General features: G+C 52.0%; 1 protein-coding gene across 1 annotated transcript in view; it reads left to right on the top strand.

Annotated features, from left to right (window-relative positions):
• Positions 1–15048, top strand: part of ITIH5 (inter-alpha-trypsin inhibitor heavy chain 5) — a 73344-nt gene extending 58296 nt beyond the window's left edge. The window contains exons 8-14 of the mRNA XM_081820557.1: positions 2425–2593; positions 5262–5571; positions 7425–7957; positions 9491–9544; positions 11376–11492; positions 12636–13013; positions 14024–15048. Of these exons, the coding sequence (XP_081676683.1) occupies positions 2425–2593; positions 5262–5571; positions 7425–7957; positions 9491–9544; positions 11376–11492; positions 12636–13013; positions 14024–14304 (1842 nt within the window). The 3' untranslated portion in view covers positions 14305–15048. The remainder of the gene's footprint in view (positions 1–2424; positions 2594–5261; positions 5572–7424; positions 7958–9490; positions 9545–11375; positions 11493–12635; positions 13014–14023) is intronic.
• Positions 15049–15890: the final 842 nt, after the last annotated feature.

The raw sequence follows: 15890 nt of genomic DNA, 5'->3' as shown, positions 1-15890 counted from the left end.
CATAATCATACATTGTATGTGCCTATTTTAAAAGGTCTCCAAGGAGGACATTTGCACAGTCTCCGGTGGTCACCTAGTAACAATTTCAGGGCATCCTCACTCCAGGTGGTGTGTCTTGGGGTTTACCTGTCTCTAGCGGGCAGGCTTCTTCCTAGTGTGCAAGGGCAGTAAGTGGGGCTTTGGGGGCGGGGAAGAAGGCCAAGGAACATGGCTTGCTGGGACATCCAGGGTCTTTCCCTTTAGGTCACATTCATTGGAAGAGGGCCCTGGGGGAGAGGTGGTAACTATCGTTGTCCATCCGCATGCACTGGAAGAGTCGACTGGTCTTCTCCATTGTCATCCTCCAGGCCCTTAAGGGTTTAGACCAGCCCCTCTCCTGTGACACCTCTTTGCCTCCAGGGTAGTTCAGGCCTTCAGACTGCACATTCTCTGCCTTTCCCGGCTTCCTCTGATCTTTCTGGAATGTGCTTACCCTGTTCTCTGGATTGTACTCTTGGGAAGTCTGGCGAGGTTGGTGTTCATCTTCAGCATGTAAACACAGTTCGCAGAAACATCAGCTGAAGTCCACTCGCATTTACTCTCCTATCTGGACCTTCTGCTTGCCTTGTAAGCCTTCCAAGAATGCGGAGCGCCCAGGGCTGTCAGCCCATCTAAGGGGAGAGCAGGAGCCCACAGAGCAATCAAGGACGGTGCTGGCTGCAGGCAGTGGTAGCCGCTTCTCCCCAGGCCCCTGGGGGGGGGGGGGGAGGCCATCCAGAAGGTCCCAATGCAACTGGAAACGGAGCCATGTGAGCCCACTGGCCTGCCTGCCTTCAGTGCATGTGAGGATACGCTGCAGCTGTGGCCTTACAAGGTCCTAAGAAACCTGTAGTTGCCGAGTGAAGGGGAGGAGGGTGGAGAGGCTAGAACTCTTCCTAAAGCAGAGCATCCATCACAACGGGAGGGAAACAGCCGCCGAGAAGCCAGGCGGGCCCCTCTCGAGGTCATTGGCGCACGTTATAAGGATCCCTAAGGATGTCAGCAGCTGAACAAAGCCCCGCCTCCCGACAAGCTGCCCCTTGTCCAAGCCCGAAGCCAGCCGGTGGTGCCTGGCCGGCTCCGAGCTCCCGCGGAGAGCAGCGCGAGCATTTCCCAGTGCCTGCCTTGGGCCTGGGCTCCCAGTGGGGCCGTCTCAGGGACGGCTGTCAGCTGTGGTCCTGTCGCCTCACAGCTGCAGGCCTTCAGGCCTCCCAGAGGTCTAGGCTGCGGGGCCGGGATGAGGCTGGGCCTGGCCGATGCTCACACCGGGCTTGTGTGGGCGCCGAGTGGAAGGAAGGGTGAGGAGTCGGAGTCCTGCCAGCTTCCTGGCTGACACCGGGTCAACGCTTAGGGCACTCCCCCCACATCTGTTTAATGTAGTTATCTGATGGATTTTTACTCCAACATGATCTAGCAGTCAGTTCTGTTTCCTACGCATCGTCCTTCTCAGGATTATCTTTCCGAGGTTCTCAAGGGTGGGGGCTGGTGTCTCTGACTTCCTTTGTATTTGGGAAGTATTTGGCATTCCACACACCTCTCTCTCTCTCTCCCTCCCCTTCCCTCCCTCCCTCCCTCTCTCTCTCATTTACTCATTCAACTCACTTGTCTTCGCTGCCTTCCACAATGCCCTTCCTAGTCTTCCAAGCTATGCGGTTCCTTTTACCCTCCTATTCCTGCTTCCCTGTGAAGTCTTCTCATACCGCTGCAGCAGCCCCGCCCCGTGTTCTCATTCTCTTTTAAATTCTTGGGGTGTTTATTATTTATACCTCTAGTCTTACAATTCGTAAAATGTGTATGCATTCATTCGTTCACTGAACCGTCTACGCCCCCTGTGTGTCGGGCACTCTCCTGTGCACAGGGCGATATGAAGATGACTGGAAGCTGCTGGCCAAGAACTTGCAGTACGGTCAGGGACAAAGATAAAAGGCAAATAATCACGACGGGTCATTATGCACTTTATAACACGAGTATTTTGAGGGCAGTGCTAGCCTAGAGGAGAGAGGATCAGCTCTCTTTGGAGGAGTTAGGAAAGGTTTCAGATGGAGGCCATAGCACATCAGCTGGGTTTTGAAGAGTGAGTAGGAGCTTGTCAGGTGACAAATGGGCGTCAGGCAGAGGAAAAGAACCTTCCATCACCGCTATGACGGTACGGAGGCCTGAGAGAGCAAGACTTGCAGCAGCCTGTGACACTTCAGATGTTAAAGCCCCCATTTGTGATTGTAACATGTTCACGCCAGTGTTTTTCCAGCTAGATGACAGAGCTCCTTGGACATTTATCCAAGTCCCTTTACATCTCAGGCACTTAATATTAACCCCAGCATTGCTCCCCGCGTGCAGTTTCCAAGCCAGGAGACGTGAGGATGAAGGTGATCAGCTGTGACCCGTTTTGCTTCTGTGTTGGTTTAGACCAAGGATGCCCTGTTCAGGATTCTCCACGACCTCCGACCCCAGGATCATTTCAATATCATTGGATTTTCCAACCGCATCAAAGTGTGGAAGGACCATTTGGTGTCGGTGACTCCGGACAGTGTGAGAGACGGCAAAGTCTATATTCACCACATGTCGCCCACTGGAGGTAAATACGAGACCTTGTTTTCTTGTTGCCTTTGACGTGATAATAAGCGAGTAGCTAATTTTCTGCCAGGAGACGAGGATTTGAAAGTTGAAGCCAATCACAGGAAAGGAGATAAAGGTGAGAGCTTTCCCAGAAGCTTATGTTTCTCTGAACACCAAGTCTGGAAATTCTCGTCTTACAGGCCCCGAACTGATGGTCAAGTAAGTTAGGGGGGAAAATACTTGATAGGTTTTGGAGCCTTTCGTGGTTTATCTCATGGATCCGAACAATGAAGCTGTTTTTGGAAATTGCTCTTGGGTGAGGAATCAAAGCCAGAGATGGTTCGGTGTTTTGTGTGTTTGAATGTTTGCACCTTGGGGGGCAGCAGGTGGGACGGCGCTGCTGAACCATCAGCCTCTCAGCAGGGCTGCGCCAGCAAGTAGAGCATGCATCCCCGGTGGCCAGGGAGATGCTGTGCTTGGAGAAGTGTGATGGGCTCTGAGTCTTTGCACACTTGGCTTGGGTATGGTCCCCCGGGGAGAGTGCAGAGGATGGAAGAGGTCCCCCAGGGTTCTAGGGAGAGGAGAGAATCAGAACAAAACGTTACCTAGCCGTGCTGGAGGCAGGTTCCTTCAGCGCAGGATGTGGGGCTTACTCTAGCTACTCTCTGTTTCCAGTACAGTGGACCCATGACAGGTGCGCAGCGCGGGAGCGTGTATGGAAGCTCATCTAGACTCCCTCTGCCCCTTCTACAAGGGCCTTTACAGAGATGCCGTCTTCTGGGGCTATTGTCTTGGTTAATTCTAATTTGGTTATTGGGGAACATATAAAACATCCAGTTCAGTTTTCTGCTGGCATTTTTCGTCTTCCGTCCATGTATTATTTTCTTTCCAAGATGAAGCTGTGATTTCCCAAATGAACTTTATTTAGAACTTGATTTTGCTTGGATGGAACTCTGACATGGGATTTCCTACTGGTCTCCACAACAGTGTGGTCTAGGGACTGATTTACTTGTTAATGAGAGAGAGAAAAGATTGGATATAATAATATGGGAGAAAGTTGACAAGATCGTCAAGTCCTCGAGGGAGGAAACTCTTCTTCATCTTTGTATGACCCCTGGTTCTCAGCACAGGTCCTGACGTGTATAGCTCGTGCTCAATGAGTATTTGTTCAATTAAACGTTATTTCAGTGGCATTACTCATTACTAGAACAGTGTGTGTGTGTGTGTGTGTGTGGGTGTGTTGGCAGAGGGTGTGGGGATAGAGCTTTAGGAAACAGCTGATGTGTATTATGTTCTTTTGGAATCTACACCTTAGAAACCTAATTAGTTTCCTTTACTTTTCTCTCAGCATTTCATCACCCCAAGCTCTGCAGTGAACAGAAGGTCAGTCTGTTCCTCTCAGAGAAGGGGAATGGTAGGGTTGGAGCATAGGTTCTGAAGCCAGACTGTCTGGATCTGAAGCCAGCCCCACCATCTACGAGCCATTGACTGTGTCCGTGCCCGAGTTTACTCATCTCACATGTGGATGATAACGTTGTTGTGATGAGGATGAAATCAGTTAAAATATCTGAAGTGCTTAGAACAGTGGCTGCCACATGGGAAGTCCTCTTTCAGAGTCAGACATAGCCATTTTCACCCATGTAGTCCCTCTTGCTGGTGCACTTGGGTCCTCTGTTGACCCGGGGGGCTCTCGGCAGGATGGCTGGGGCAGCTCTGTGGGGGTCTCCCTGTGGAGCGTGCCCCCCCTGTTCTTAAGAGCATGGGACATGCCCTGGCCTCGCACAGGCTTGATTCCACGCCCTGCTGTGCCTTGGTGCCTGGTACTAGGAAAGCTAAGTCTGTCCCTTTGCCTGGGCTCCCCTTGGCCTTAAAGTGGAATAAAAAATTTGGCACCATTGCCAACTTCTCGATTAAAGGGAAAATAAACATCTGCCTTTTTGTCCAGGCTCATACATCCAGAGGTCAGCTGAAACTAGGCTGGGCATTCAGAAAGGCAAATTAATGAGCCCAAAGAAATGGTAAATACTGTTTCAGCTGTAACTTTCCCTTACGTTCAGAATCTGTGTGCATCTCCGAATTCTCAGTGTGTTTGCACAGACTAGACATGTATTTTTTTTTTTTTTTTTTAGCCAGAAATTCTGGAGAATGTGAAACAGTGGGGAGAAATCACCTGGTTCGCTCAAACATGGTACATTTTGCGGGTAGATAAAAATCACTCCAGACTGGGTGATGGATTGTGGTGATGGGTATACAGCTTTATAAATTTACTAAAAGTAATTAAGTGTGTACCTAAAGTGAGTGCCCTTTCTTTCCCCCTGGGACTCGCCCTCCCTCCAGATTCCTCTACCTAACCCCCTCCTGCCCTTTGCAAAGCTAGTCCCAGGAAAGGAGTAGGAGCAATTGATGCTAAGGTACTGAAGATTTCTAAGCCAGGGTGCTGTCAGATGCATTCAGGAGAAGGGCCATACAGTGGGATAATTCCAGGCCTTTCCCATTCATTTAGCAAACCCTTACCAAGTGTCTAAATAGGCTGGCATCACCCTGTAGGTCCAGGTGACTTCTTTCCCCATGCACGTCCTCCTGCTACCGCTCGAACAGTGGTGGGTAAAGCATCACCCTGACCGTGAGCCCAGGTGAAGGAGGCGGGCACACAGGCTTGAGCTGGGGTGCGTTTTGGTGTTCCCCAGGCACAGACATCAACGGGGCCCTGCAGAGGGGCATCAAGCTGCTCAACGACTATGTGGCCCACAACGACATCGAAGACCACAGTGTGTCCCTCATCATCTTCCTGACCGATGGGAAGCCCACCGTTGGGGAGACCCACACCCTCAAGATTCTCAACAACACCAAGGAGGCCGCCCGAGGCCAAATCTGCATCTTCACCATCGGCATCGGGAATGACGTGGACTTCATGTTGCTGGAGAAACTGTCACTGGAGAACTGTGGCCTCACACGGCGAGTTCTTGAGGAGGACGACGCGGGCTCGCAGCTCATCGGGTCCGTACATCTGTCCTCTCGAGACAGGGAGACTGGGGCTCTCAGAAGGGGGTGGAGGGTGGTGGGGTCATAACTCAGTACACTGGGAGACATCCTAAGGGGTGTTTAACCCAGGTCGATCTGGTTCAGATGCTGGGCCCTGCTTTGTGACTTTAGGCAAAACTGAAGCCAGTGTTACTCACTTTCCTCATCTGTAAAATGAGGATTATGGTTGGTCGACAACTGAATGACAAAACCAGTGTCAAGTATTGTCAGGATGGCTGTTGCATGTTAGGTGTTCAGTTAGCTTGTCGTCTTCTCGACACTTCTAGCATAGTTGCTGGTACACTGTCTAGTGTGTTTGCGTTAATTCAGCTGAGGTGTACGTAGGAGACGTAGTGCTGTCTCCATTTTGTGTCCTGGTTAAAACCGGCCGCTGATTCTCTTACTGTTTTGAGGTGGAGAAGAAACTAGCTCTTAGGTTTTCTAACTCCGTTTGGAGCCTTCCCACAGCTGTCATGTTGCCAAACACAGAGTATGACTTCGCTGTTGATTCGAGGAAGTGCTGACTCTCCGTTTGACATGATGTGCTTGGTTCTTCTTTACAGCATAGTAGATACTTCAAAGGAAAAGTGAGGTTTGGGTAGATTCGCAGCTGTTTAATAGCCATATTCAAGGAATATGCATTCTAATTGGAGGTCTCTAAGGTGGGCCGTAAAGGTGGCTCCTTGGTATGAGGATAGCCACCGTTCTCCCAGCCCCCAGGATTTCGGTCAAAGATTTAAATAAAAAGACAGATTTGCTTCCCACATTTTCAAAATTATTCAAAACTATATTCAAAGAGGCAGAATCTAGTGCACTGTATATTAAGATTTAATAATGCTCTCAAAAACAAAAGCAATGACATTGAAACAAACCAACCACTGTCATATTACCAAAACCATCATCCATACCCAACATTTATCGAGAACTTATGATGCGCCAGGCTTTCCTGCATCTGTTGTCTCTGGCGAGCCTCACAGAAAGCCTAGGAGCAGGTATAGTAGGATCCAAGCAAAGCTGCCATGCAGATGACCCTCTCCTGTAATGTCTGGACACACTAGATTCTGCTCCCTGAAGTCGCTCAGAGACTCCCGTTCCTTCCCTTTGGTTGCTCTGCACCCCTCAGGTGTCGTCTTTAGCTGCAAGGTTGAAATTAGGTCACTATCGCATCTATATTCTGGCCCCAAAAAGGGGGAAAGAAAAGAAAACCAGACTAAGAAGCCATTTTATTTCAAGCAAGCATTGCAGAGGTTGTACTTACCATTTCTACTCATATTCTGTTGGTGAGAACATGGCCATTTTTGGCCAGAGCAGAGGCTAAGAAATGTGGTTGATACCTAGATGGGTAGAACTCAGGAAAGAAGGGGAGACTGAGCTTGAGGGGACAGCTGGTAATCTACCAGAGCAGTTACTTCAACATTCCAACTTTATAGAGGAAGAAACCGAAGTTCAGAGAGGCTACGTCACATGTCCCAAGACACACAGCCAGGAAGTGGCTGAGCTGGCTTCCGCAGCCGTGCTGTCTAGCTCTTTGGAAGGGGGATTTTGATTGTCCCCTTACTCAGCAAAAAGCAACCTGTAACAACCAGGAGAAAAGCTAAAGCAAGGAAATGAGGCCTTACCCACAAGCTTAATATCAGAGTCAAGATGAGATTTCTCAAGGATAATGGGCTACTTAAAGTGCACCTGGAATATGTGTTTCGTTCTCAGAATGTTTTAAGAGGCTCTTTGAGAAACGGAGGTGTGTACAAAGGAAAGTCACCGAGAGTCCAGTCAGCTCGGGATGCTTGAATGAGTATCATCGACTCTCTGTCTCTGTGCTTCCACCGCAGGTTCTACGATGAGATCAGGACCCCGCTGCTCTCGGACATCCGCGTGGATTATCCGCCGGCCTCGGTGGAGCACGCCACCAGGACCGTGTTCCCCAACTACTTCAACGGCTCGGAGATCGTCACCGCGGGGAAGCTGGCCGACAGCCAGGCGGGGCGGCTGCACGTGGAGGTCACGGCCAGCAACAGCCAGAGGTTCGTCCTCCTGAAGACCGACGTGCCCCTGGAGCCCCACCAGGCGGGCAGGGGCGGGGGCGCCGAGGGCCGCAACCACGTGGAGCGGCTCTGGAGCTACCTGACCCTGAAGGAGCTGCTGAGCTCCTGGCGCCACAGCGGCGACGAGCGGGAGAAGCAGCGCCTGGGGCAGAGCGCGCGGACTCTGGCCGTGGCCCGCGGCTTCCTCACGCCGCTCACCGCGCTGCACCTGAGGCGGCGGGCGCTGCAGACGCAGCAGCTGGAGGACGCACGCGGCGCGGCGGCCGCCCTGGGCCCCGAGCCGGTGGTGCAGCGCCTGCGCGGTGCCGGCGGGCGGTCAGGTGAGCAGGCGGGGCCCGCCCCGCGGCAGCGGCCCGCTGTCCCGCGCGCCTTACCGCGCCACGTGCGTCGCGCCGGCCTCGGAGGGGGTGTTGCACGGTGGGCGGCGGGTGCTTGCAAAAGGGGCATCTCTGTAGAGAAAGTAGGAAACGAGGCATTTGTCCCAGAGATGTTGTCGGGTAAAGTCAGTCTACCGGCAAATCGTCGGCGTCGGGCGCCTGCCCCGTGCGCCGCGGTGTCGGAGGCACCAGGGTGAGCAGAGACCAGTGTTTTCGTGTCCCCTCTGCCTCTGTGAGTCCCTCGGAGCTATGCCGCTTACCTGCGGGGGCGCAGCGTCCCAAAGCCTGGGCATCTAGCGAGGAGACCCCGCCCCCAAGGGGGGACCCTAGCTCCTGCCCACACACACCTGCTTTGGGCAACGAGAACACCTTCCTCTGGGGTGCTTGATTTGCATTGTCCTGACGAGGTATGTGAAGGACCAAGTTGTGGATTCTCGAGAGAAGTCATCCTTTACATGCTTCTCACTCAGAGTCTAAACAGAAACGGTCACGTCCGGTCTCCTGTCATTTTGTTGGGGGAAATCAGTAGCGACAAGCAGAGGAAAGGTAGTTCTGCTGAAGCAGGGCATGATAATCTCAGCAATCACGGCTTGTGGGAAACAGCATGTTTTTTACGTTTTAACATTTTTATTGAATTGCTGCCAAGTTCACATCTCCTAAAGAGAGGGAACGGACAGGAACCCAGGGCGTACAAATGCTGTCTCGTATATTCCTCACACTCTAAACTCTGAGAAGCACTTGGGTGTGGTAGAGCGTAAGGGTAGGACCCAGGCACAGCTGGGTCCTGTTTCCGCTGTGTGGCTCGTGGCAGGTGTCTGAACCTCTCTGGGCTTCTGCTCCCTGGTCTATAAAACGTAGATACTAATGATTTCTCTGAAGGGCTGTTACAAGGATTAGATGTGTTAAAATCTTTGGTACAAAGCCAGTGTTCTGCAAATGTGAGATCCCTCTGCCTTGAGGGGTGTAGCACTAGACATTTATTAAAAGGTTCAGATTATAACTATATATGGATTATAACTGCCTTTTTTTTTTTACATTTTTGTAGTTTTTAAATTGTAAAAAATAACATAAAATTTACCATCAATCACTTTTAAGTGTGCAGCTCGGTAGTATGAAGTATATTCACAGGTCTCCAGAACTTTTTTCATCTTGCGTACCTGAAACTCCATACCCATTAAACAACTCTACCCTCCCCAACTCCATAACTATACATTACGTATGATAGAATGTTTTCCTTTCTTGTACACGCAGAAGTCTTAGACAGGAAGAATATGCTCTAATTTATAAAAGAATAAAATAAGTCTTCACGTGATATTTGTGTGCTGTGAGGCCAAGCTCCTTCTTTACAACAGGTGATGTTTTTAAATGACCACAACTGCATTTGAAAGCTTTATGTTTACTCACCCCAAACCTCTTGTTGGTGCCTCTCACCTCATCCTCCTTAATGTATAACAATGGGGGTTCTCTTCTTTCTAGGACCTGCTCTCAAGAAACCATACAGCCCAAGAATTAAAGTCTCCAAAACCTCAGGTAAAGAAAAGAACATGGTTCTGTGTCACTTGAGGGGTGAGATGTTTCCAGGCGGAGGGCCCGGAGTTCCCTGACGCCCGCGAAAATACCAGCTCCTAGAACTTGGCACGAGGACCCATGGTCGTTCAGCCATGGCGGGAGGCAGTTCTGAGAACGAGGGCGGTCGGTAAACCCTAAACACCGCGGCTGCCGCCCCGAGGAGGCTGGCAAGCCTGACAGCAGGACAGACAGACAGCAGAAGCCCATTTGCATCATGACTGAGTTTAAACGTTACTTATTTCAGAGACGTGACATATACGTGCTTCCAGCTCCCAGTGGTACGAATATCTGTGATAGGCAGAGTTTATTATTATTATTATTATTATTATTATTATTTTAGTCTTTGGCTTTAGAAGGGAAAGACAAAAATACCATAGAGTTTCCTTTGGCCAGCTTCCTGGGATTATAATAAGCCTCCAGATGGAACAGCAACATGAAGGCAGGGTTTTAGTCTTGAAATGTACACGTCTTCCTTTGTAAATCTGTGATTTGCCGTGCTGCTGACACACTCAACGTGCCAGGAAAGTTCTAGAGATTAGCCACGAGGAGAGGATGCACTCGGTCTCTGATGGGGAAGGTACAACTCTTTTGAGCACACACGTGCTTTGTGGAATGCGAGGAAACTTTCCTCTCGGGTGCTGCGTGGAGTAATGGCTTTCAGACATCTCTCCTCCTTTTTCAAACTGCAACTGCTTTCCTGGTAACAGGATTTGGATGATTCGAATAGAAATGAAGTGGTGTGAGTACAAGAAGCTCTCAAAGAACCGTCACGTAGTTACATTCATACCTAAAGAGAGCCAAATATATGGACCAGGACTTTTGTCTCCTATGGGTGCGTTTTCTTTTTTTTCCTCATCTACAAAAGACCAGTACCTTGTATTTCTTTATATATCATAGGGTGCTAGACACACGTCACAGTGAGACCAGCCAGGTTCTTTCCTGGGCCTTTCTGAGTCATGCTAGGGACAGAAAGTGTTTTTTGCTTTTGTTTTTTTAAATAGTTAACCGAGAACATTAATTTGCTGAGACTTGAAAAGACTAACCGTATCCACGTGTGTGTACATGTGTGTGCACATAACATAGAGAGGCATTCAGAAACACGTTGTGTTTGGCATAAAAATTAGAAAGAAACTAACTCTCTAGTCTTGTGAGGGGAGAGCATTGATGTAGACGGTTGGGAATTATTTTGTCTGTACAATAAGAGGCAAGGCTGTTCATGTTGACCAGAGGCGAAAATGCGCAAGCAACAGGGGCCGGCCACACGCTGGGGTCTTCTCTGTGGACAGAACTTTGAGAGCATTTAAGTCTGCGTGCCCCTGAGGAGGGACTTCCATGGCCACCGCTGACCGTCCTTCCTAACCCCCAGTGACTCTGAACCCCTCGTGGTCACCGCGTTCAGTTGGGCTTGCTCATGGCCACTGTCACGCAGGGACTGTGGACGTCCGGCGCCGTGTCTCTGGGCCGTGGCACTCCAGTCCCAGGAGAGGGAGGGTTTGCATCCACATCTCTTCCCTTGGGTGGTCGGAGGAGACAGGAAACGATTTTCTGTTGCTGAATTTGGTGGAAGGAGGATCATGTCTGGATGGAGGGGACCCGAGTTCACAGATGCACCTCACACACTGACGTGTAACACTGGTGTGTCCCTTCACCCCCAGGCACCTTCCTCGCTTCGAAGTCGAGGATCAGTGACAGGCTAAACAAATAATGCCTGAGCCAGGAGAGTATACGCATGGGAGACACCCAGTAAATGTCTTGTCTCTCTTGCTCTCTCCTGTTTTTCCTGGTCTGGCAGTGGATGGAGATCCCCATTTTGTCGTGGATTTCCCCCTGAGCAAGCTCACCGTCTGCTTCAACATCGATGGGCAGCCGGGGGACATCCTAAGGCTCGTCTCCGATCACACGGACTCTGGTAGGTTCTGTGACCTCTGGGCAAGGGTAAGGTAGGTAGGACCACCCCTTCTGTTCTTGAGACAGACGTCCACGTAGATAAGGAGGCACATCACAGACATTCACTGAGGGTTGTTGGTGCTTCTTTAAAGGAGGTCGACTGTGTGTGGGGCTTGGAGTCAAGAAGACAAACGTTGGAAGCCTGCTCTGACTTTAGCCCTGGGTACACGTCTCCCTTGTAACCTGGAGACAGTGGTCCTTGCTCTGCCAGGCTCATCAGACCATTGCAAAGACCAGATTCAGTAATGGGTGTGAAGTGGTTTTGTAAATGCACAGATGCTATAGAGATTGAGGATCTATTATTGTTTTCATGTCTCTCCATTCCCAAACCGTAATGGTGGGAAGGCCGGAGTCCTAAAGCCATCTCTCTCGGTTCCTCCGCAATGCCGCTGTTCAGCCCCCAGCTCTGTGTGCCTTGAACACGGAGGTAAACAGGGCTCTGACCCCCTTGGGTCTGTAGAGGGGCTGGGGGAACGAGGTCAGTACACGTATAGCTCTGGAACCACACGCAGGGATGGCCACGGGGCAGTTCTCGGTTCGGAGAGGGTGTGTTTCTTGAAGGCCAGGTGACACGTGTGATGTAATTATGTAATGTGTGATCCCGGGGCTCCTTTCCCACCTTGTTCTCTTGCGAGGCTTCCTGGCCTTTGAGCTAAATCTCAGTTTGTCCTAACTCAGGCTCAGCAGGGAGTGGGGGCCTGACTGTACCCCTCCCTGGAGGCGCCCACCTTCCTAGGGGCCGTTCCTGGCGTTTCTGTGATCAGCATGGCGTGCCTGATGGGAAACAGCCGGAGATGCCTGGAGCCTTGAGGCGGCCGTACCTGGTCTCTGCTCAGGCTGGGATTTCTCCTTCCGCCCTTCCCCTTGCCCCAGGGAGGGCAAGCCTACATCTTGCTTCCCCTCCTCCAACGTGTTGATAACCTGGGGATGGCTTCTTTCACGCCGTCCCGCACGCGTGCCTTCACTCATTCCGTGGGACTGAGGGGCCCCTTCCCGCGGGCCAGATACAGCGCTGGGGCCCGAGGAGGAAGGAAACTGTATTAGAAACCTTGAGCGTGACGGTGGGATGGTGCGCTAACCACTGCCCTTCCCCTCGGCCTTCCAGGCGTGACGGTGAACGGGGAGCTGATTGGGGCCCCGGCGCCCCCAAGCGGCCACAAGAAGCAGCGCACCTACTTCCGCACCATCACCATCCTCGTCAATAAGCCCAAGAGATCTTATCTGGAGATCACACCCAACAGAGTCATCTGGGACGGTGGGGATAGGCTGGTCCTGCCCTGCAACCAGAGCACGGCGGTGGGGAGTCGGGGGCTGGAGGTGTCCGTGTCCGCTAATGCCAACGTCACCGTTACCGTCCGGAGCACCATTGCCTTCGTCATCCTCATTCACCTGTACAAAAAGCCGGCCCCCTACCAGCGCAACCACCTGGGTTTCTACATCTCCAACAGCGAGGGCCTCTCTGGCAACTGCCACGGACTGTTAGGTAGGCCGCTGCTCTTCACGCTGGTTCCGAGCCCAGGATTCAGTTTCCCGAAGTGAGGCTGATGTTGCCAATACGGTCAGCTTGACTGAGAAACGCAGTCACGAAATCGCATGCCTTGCCCCCTGGCGACTCCCGGGAGTGGGAACGGGCTGCACACAGTGATTCTCACTGGCCTTCTGGGAAAGTGAGCAAAGACTTTGGGAGGCATCTTCCCAACGTCTGGCTCCTGACTCTGGGCAAGAAGATGCTGGTAAAGGGCAGGGCACAGCCCCCAGGCCCTGGGCATGGGTCCCCCACCCTGCCCTGGGCGGCAGGCAGTCCTCTCTGGCTGCTTTCGACAAGTAAAGGGTGAGCTGCCGCCAGGGCCCAGTTTAGAAAGCAGGATTTCCTGGCACTTGAGCTGGACGTGTTTCTGTCCTGCTTGACTGCCAAGCATGAGCCGCCTTGCCCAGACGCAGCCTGGGATTCCTGCGGCCTTAGCAGTGCCCTCACTTGACCTGCAGAATTCTGGTGATGCGGATCAGGAACGGGCCGAACCGACCGCTTTCCACCCCCTCAGCCGTACCCACCGGATGCATGGTCTGGGAGGGGAGCTGGGGCCTGGAGGAGAGGGAAGACCCCAGCCTCTTCCCTAGTGGTCTGGCCCGTCTTGCTCTCCTAGCTCACGAGGAGACGGTGGTTAACTGTCTGTATGAGTCTAGGTGGCTTTCCCGTGTTAGCAGCCGGGCGGCTTCCAGAAGAGGAGGCCACTGTGGACCCCACCTAGGACTCCCCGTCTGCACCCAGCAAACACACGTTTGTCCCTGACACGGGACAGGTGTGAGTCTTCTGGGAGAGTCCAGCCTAGGACTGCAGTCAGTTAACCCCCCGCTCTGAGAGCACCCGTCCCCCCCGCCTCTGGGTAACACCATGCACTGACTGGTCACCAGTGGCGGAAACTGACATGAGATCTTTCAACCCATGGTTGCCTGCACTTGACTTAGACCCGATGCTTTTTTGTGTCCTCCCAGGTCAGTTCCTGAACAAGGATGCCAGCCTCACAGAGGAGCCTACTCACCCTGCGTTCCCGAAGGCAGGCGAGCAGTCTGAGACCTTCCTAAAGGTGAAAGGACACCAGGTCCCGGTGGTCTGGAAACAGCGGAAAATCTACAATGGGGAAGAGCAGGTGGACTGCTGGTTTGCCAGGAACAGCGCAGCCAAACTGATCGACGGGGAGTACAAAGATTACCTGGCAACCCATCCTTTTGACTCAGAGACGTCGTTTGGCCTGGGACTCTCCAGGGGACTCTGACACCAGCAGCCTGAACGCACGAGAGCGTGACAGGGAAGTGGTCTCTGGGGTCCCCGCGGTGCGCTTCCTGTCGCTCACGCATGCCTGGTGTCTTGGCAGTTAGCTGCCTCCAGTGACCTTCCCTCGGTGGCATGTAGGCCCAGGGTCTGCTTGAGTGAAGGGTAGAGTCAGGACTCGGAAGCAGAAATGTTATTTCCTTCTACTTCCTGCTCCTGCCTCCCCCCTCCCTCTGTCCGGTAGAGAAAGATGGTGGCCCCAAGAGGGAAAGCAAGACATCTGCGTCTCGTTCCAACTGGCTTGTCTGTCTCCTAGCCTGTCATAAGGTAACTGATGAAGAAACATTGCCACAAAGCTCCCTTTCTCTGGAAATGACCAAGTTTGGGCACTCTGCTTTCCGCCTTATTCTAATGCTTAGCAATCTCTCCTCTTAGAACTACCGTCTTCTCCAGATGTGTGGCCAACCTCTGCCTCAGGGGGACCTCTCCTTGGGCCCCGGCCATGGGTCAGGCAAATAGCTCATAGATTTGATCATTGTAAACAATTAAGTCTTTTCTTGGGAGAGGATTTTCTTCCACTGTGATATCTTGCCCTTGAAAGTGAGTTTGCATTAAAAAAAAAAATTGGTTGAAAATAGAAAATCCTCATCCCAGCTACCGATGTCTAATGGGCTTTGTAAACCACTTGACTGTGCTGATGGGTATTCTCCTATTTATTCCAGTAAAGCTAATAAACAGGAGTACCCCACGTGGCTGTTTTTTACTCGCCTCTCTTGGTTGGAGAGCTGACCCACCTTTGACTTGGCACTCTCCTCTCCTTGTCATAATTGCGGCCTTACTTGCTGGCGGTCCTCGGGGAGGTGACAGATTAGGCCCTCGCAGCCCTGGAATGGGACGTAGAGCCAGCACAGAGCGCATCATCAGCCTCCTCCAGGAATCGGCTTGCACGTTCTCAGCGGAAGGTGCGGACGTGCTTACACAGCTGAGAAGCCTGTCCACATCTCAGAGAGGCAAAGCCAGCGAATTGGGCACGAGGGGGGGTACTTTGGTTCCAGAACTTGGACAAGCAATCTGCTGCCACGAGGCAAAGGTTAAAATCAGTGGCCAGGGCTGCAGAGGTCAGGGAGCACCACTCTTCTCCTAGTGGACCCCCCGTGCGAAGCCCGTCACCCTACCCGGGGGAAGCCAGGCGGGGGGAGGCATCCTCCTTCCCTGCCCTCCTCGCTAGTTCTTGCTTTTGCCTTGTTTGGTCTTCTCGAAGCCATGGAGGTTCAGCAGAGCCTGGTCCTCACTGGGTGAGGAGCGCAGTCGGGACGCACATGGACGCAGGCCCCCCTCGAGCCACAAGGCAGAGAAAGATCGGGGACAGAGAAATGGAATATTTTAACGTGAGGCTGAATTAAATAAAAGCTTTTGTGCTGGCCTCACAGGAGGTTTCTTCCAGTCGGGAGTGACTCCAGAGCATGCTTTCATGAGATGTGGAAGCATACTTAGAACTTGGAGAGAAATCAGAGCTAAGAATATTGTTTATCATATTTGCCCTCCCATGGGGAACATTCGAGCAACAAAATGACATCCACATGTTCCTGT

Source organism: Leptonychotes weddellii, chromosome 5 (genome assembly GCF_054177405.1).
Source record: "Leptonychotes weddellii isolate Sample4059 chromosome 5, ASM5417740v2, whole genome shotgun sequence".
Classification (NCBI taxonomy): domain Eukaryota; kingdom Metazoa; phylum Chordata; class Mammalia; order Carnivora; family Phocidae; genus Leptonychotes; species Leptonychotes weddellii.
The sequence above is the reverse complement of the archived record's forward strand: the minus strand, read 5'-3'. Positions and strand labels throughout refer to the sequence as shown.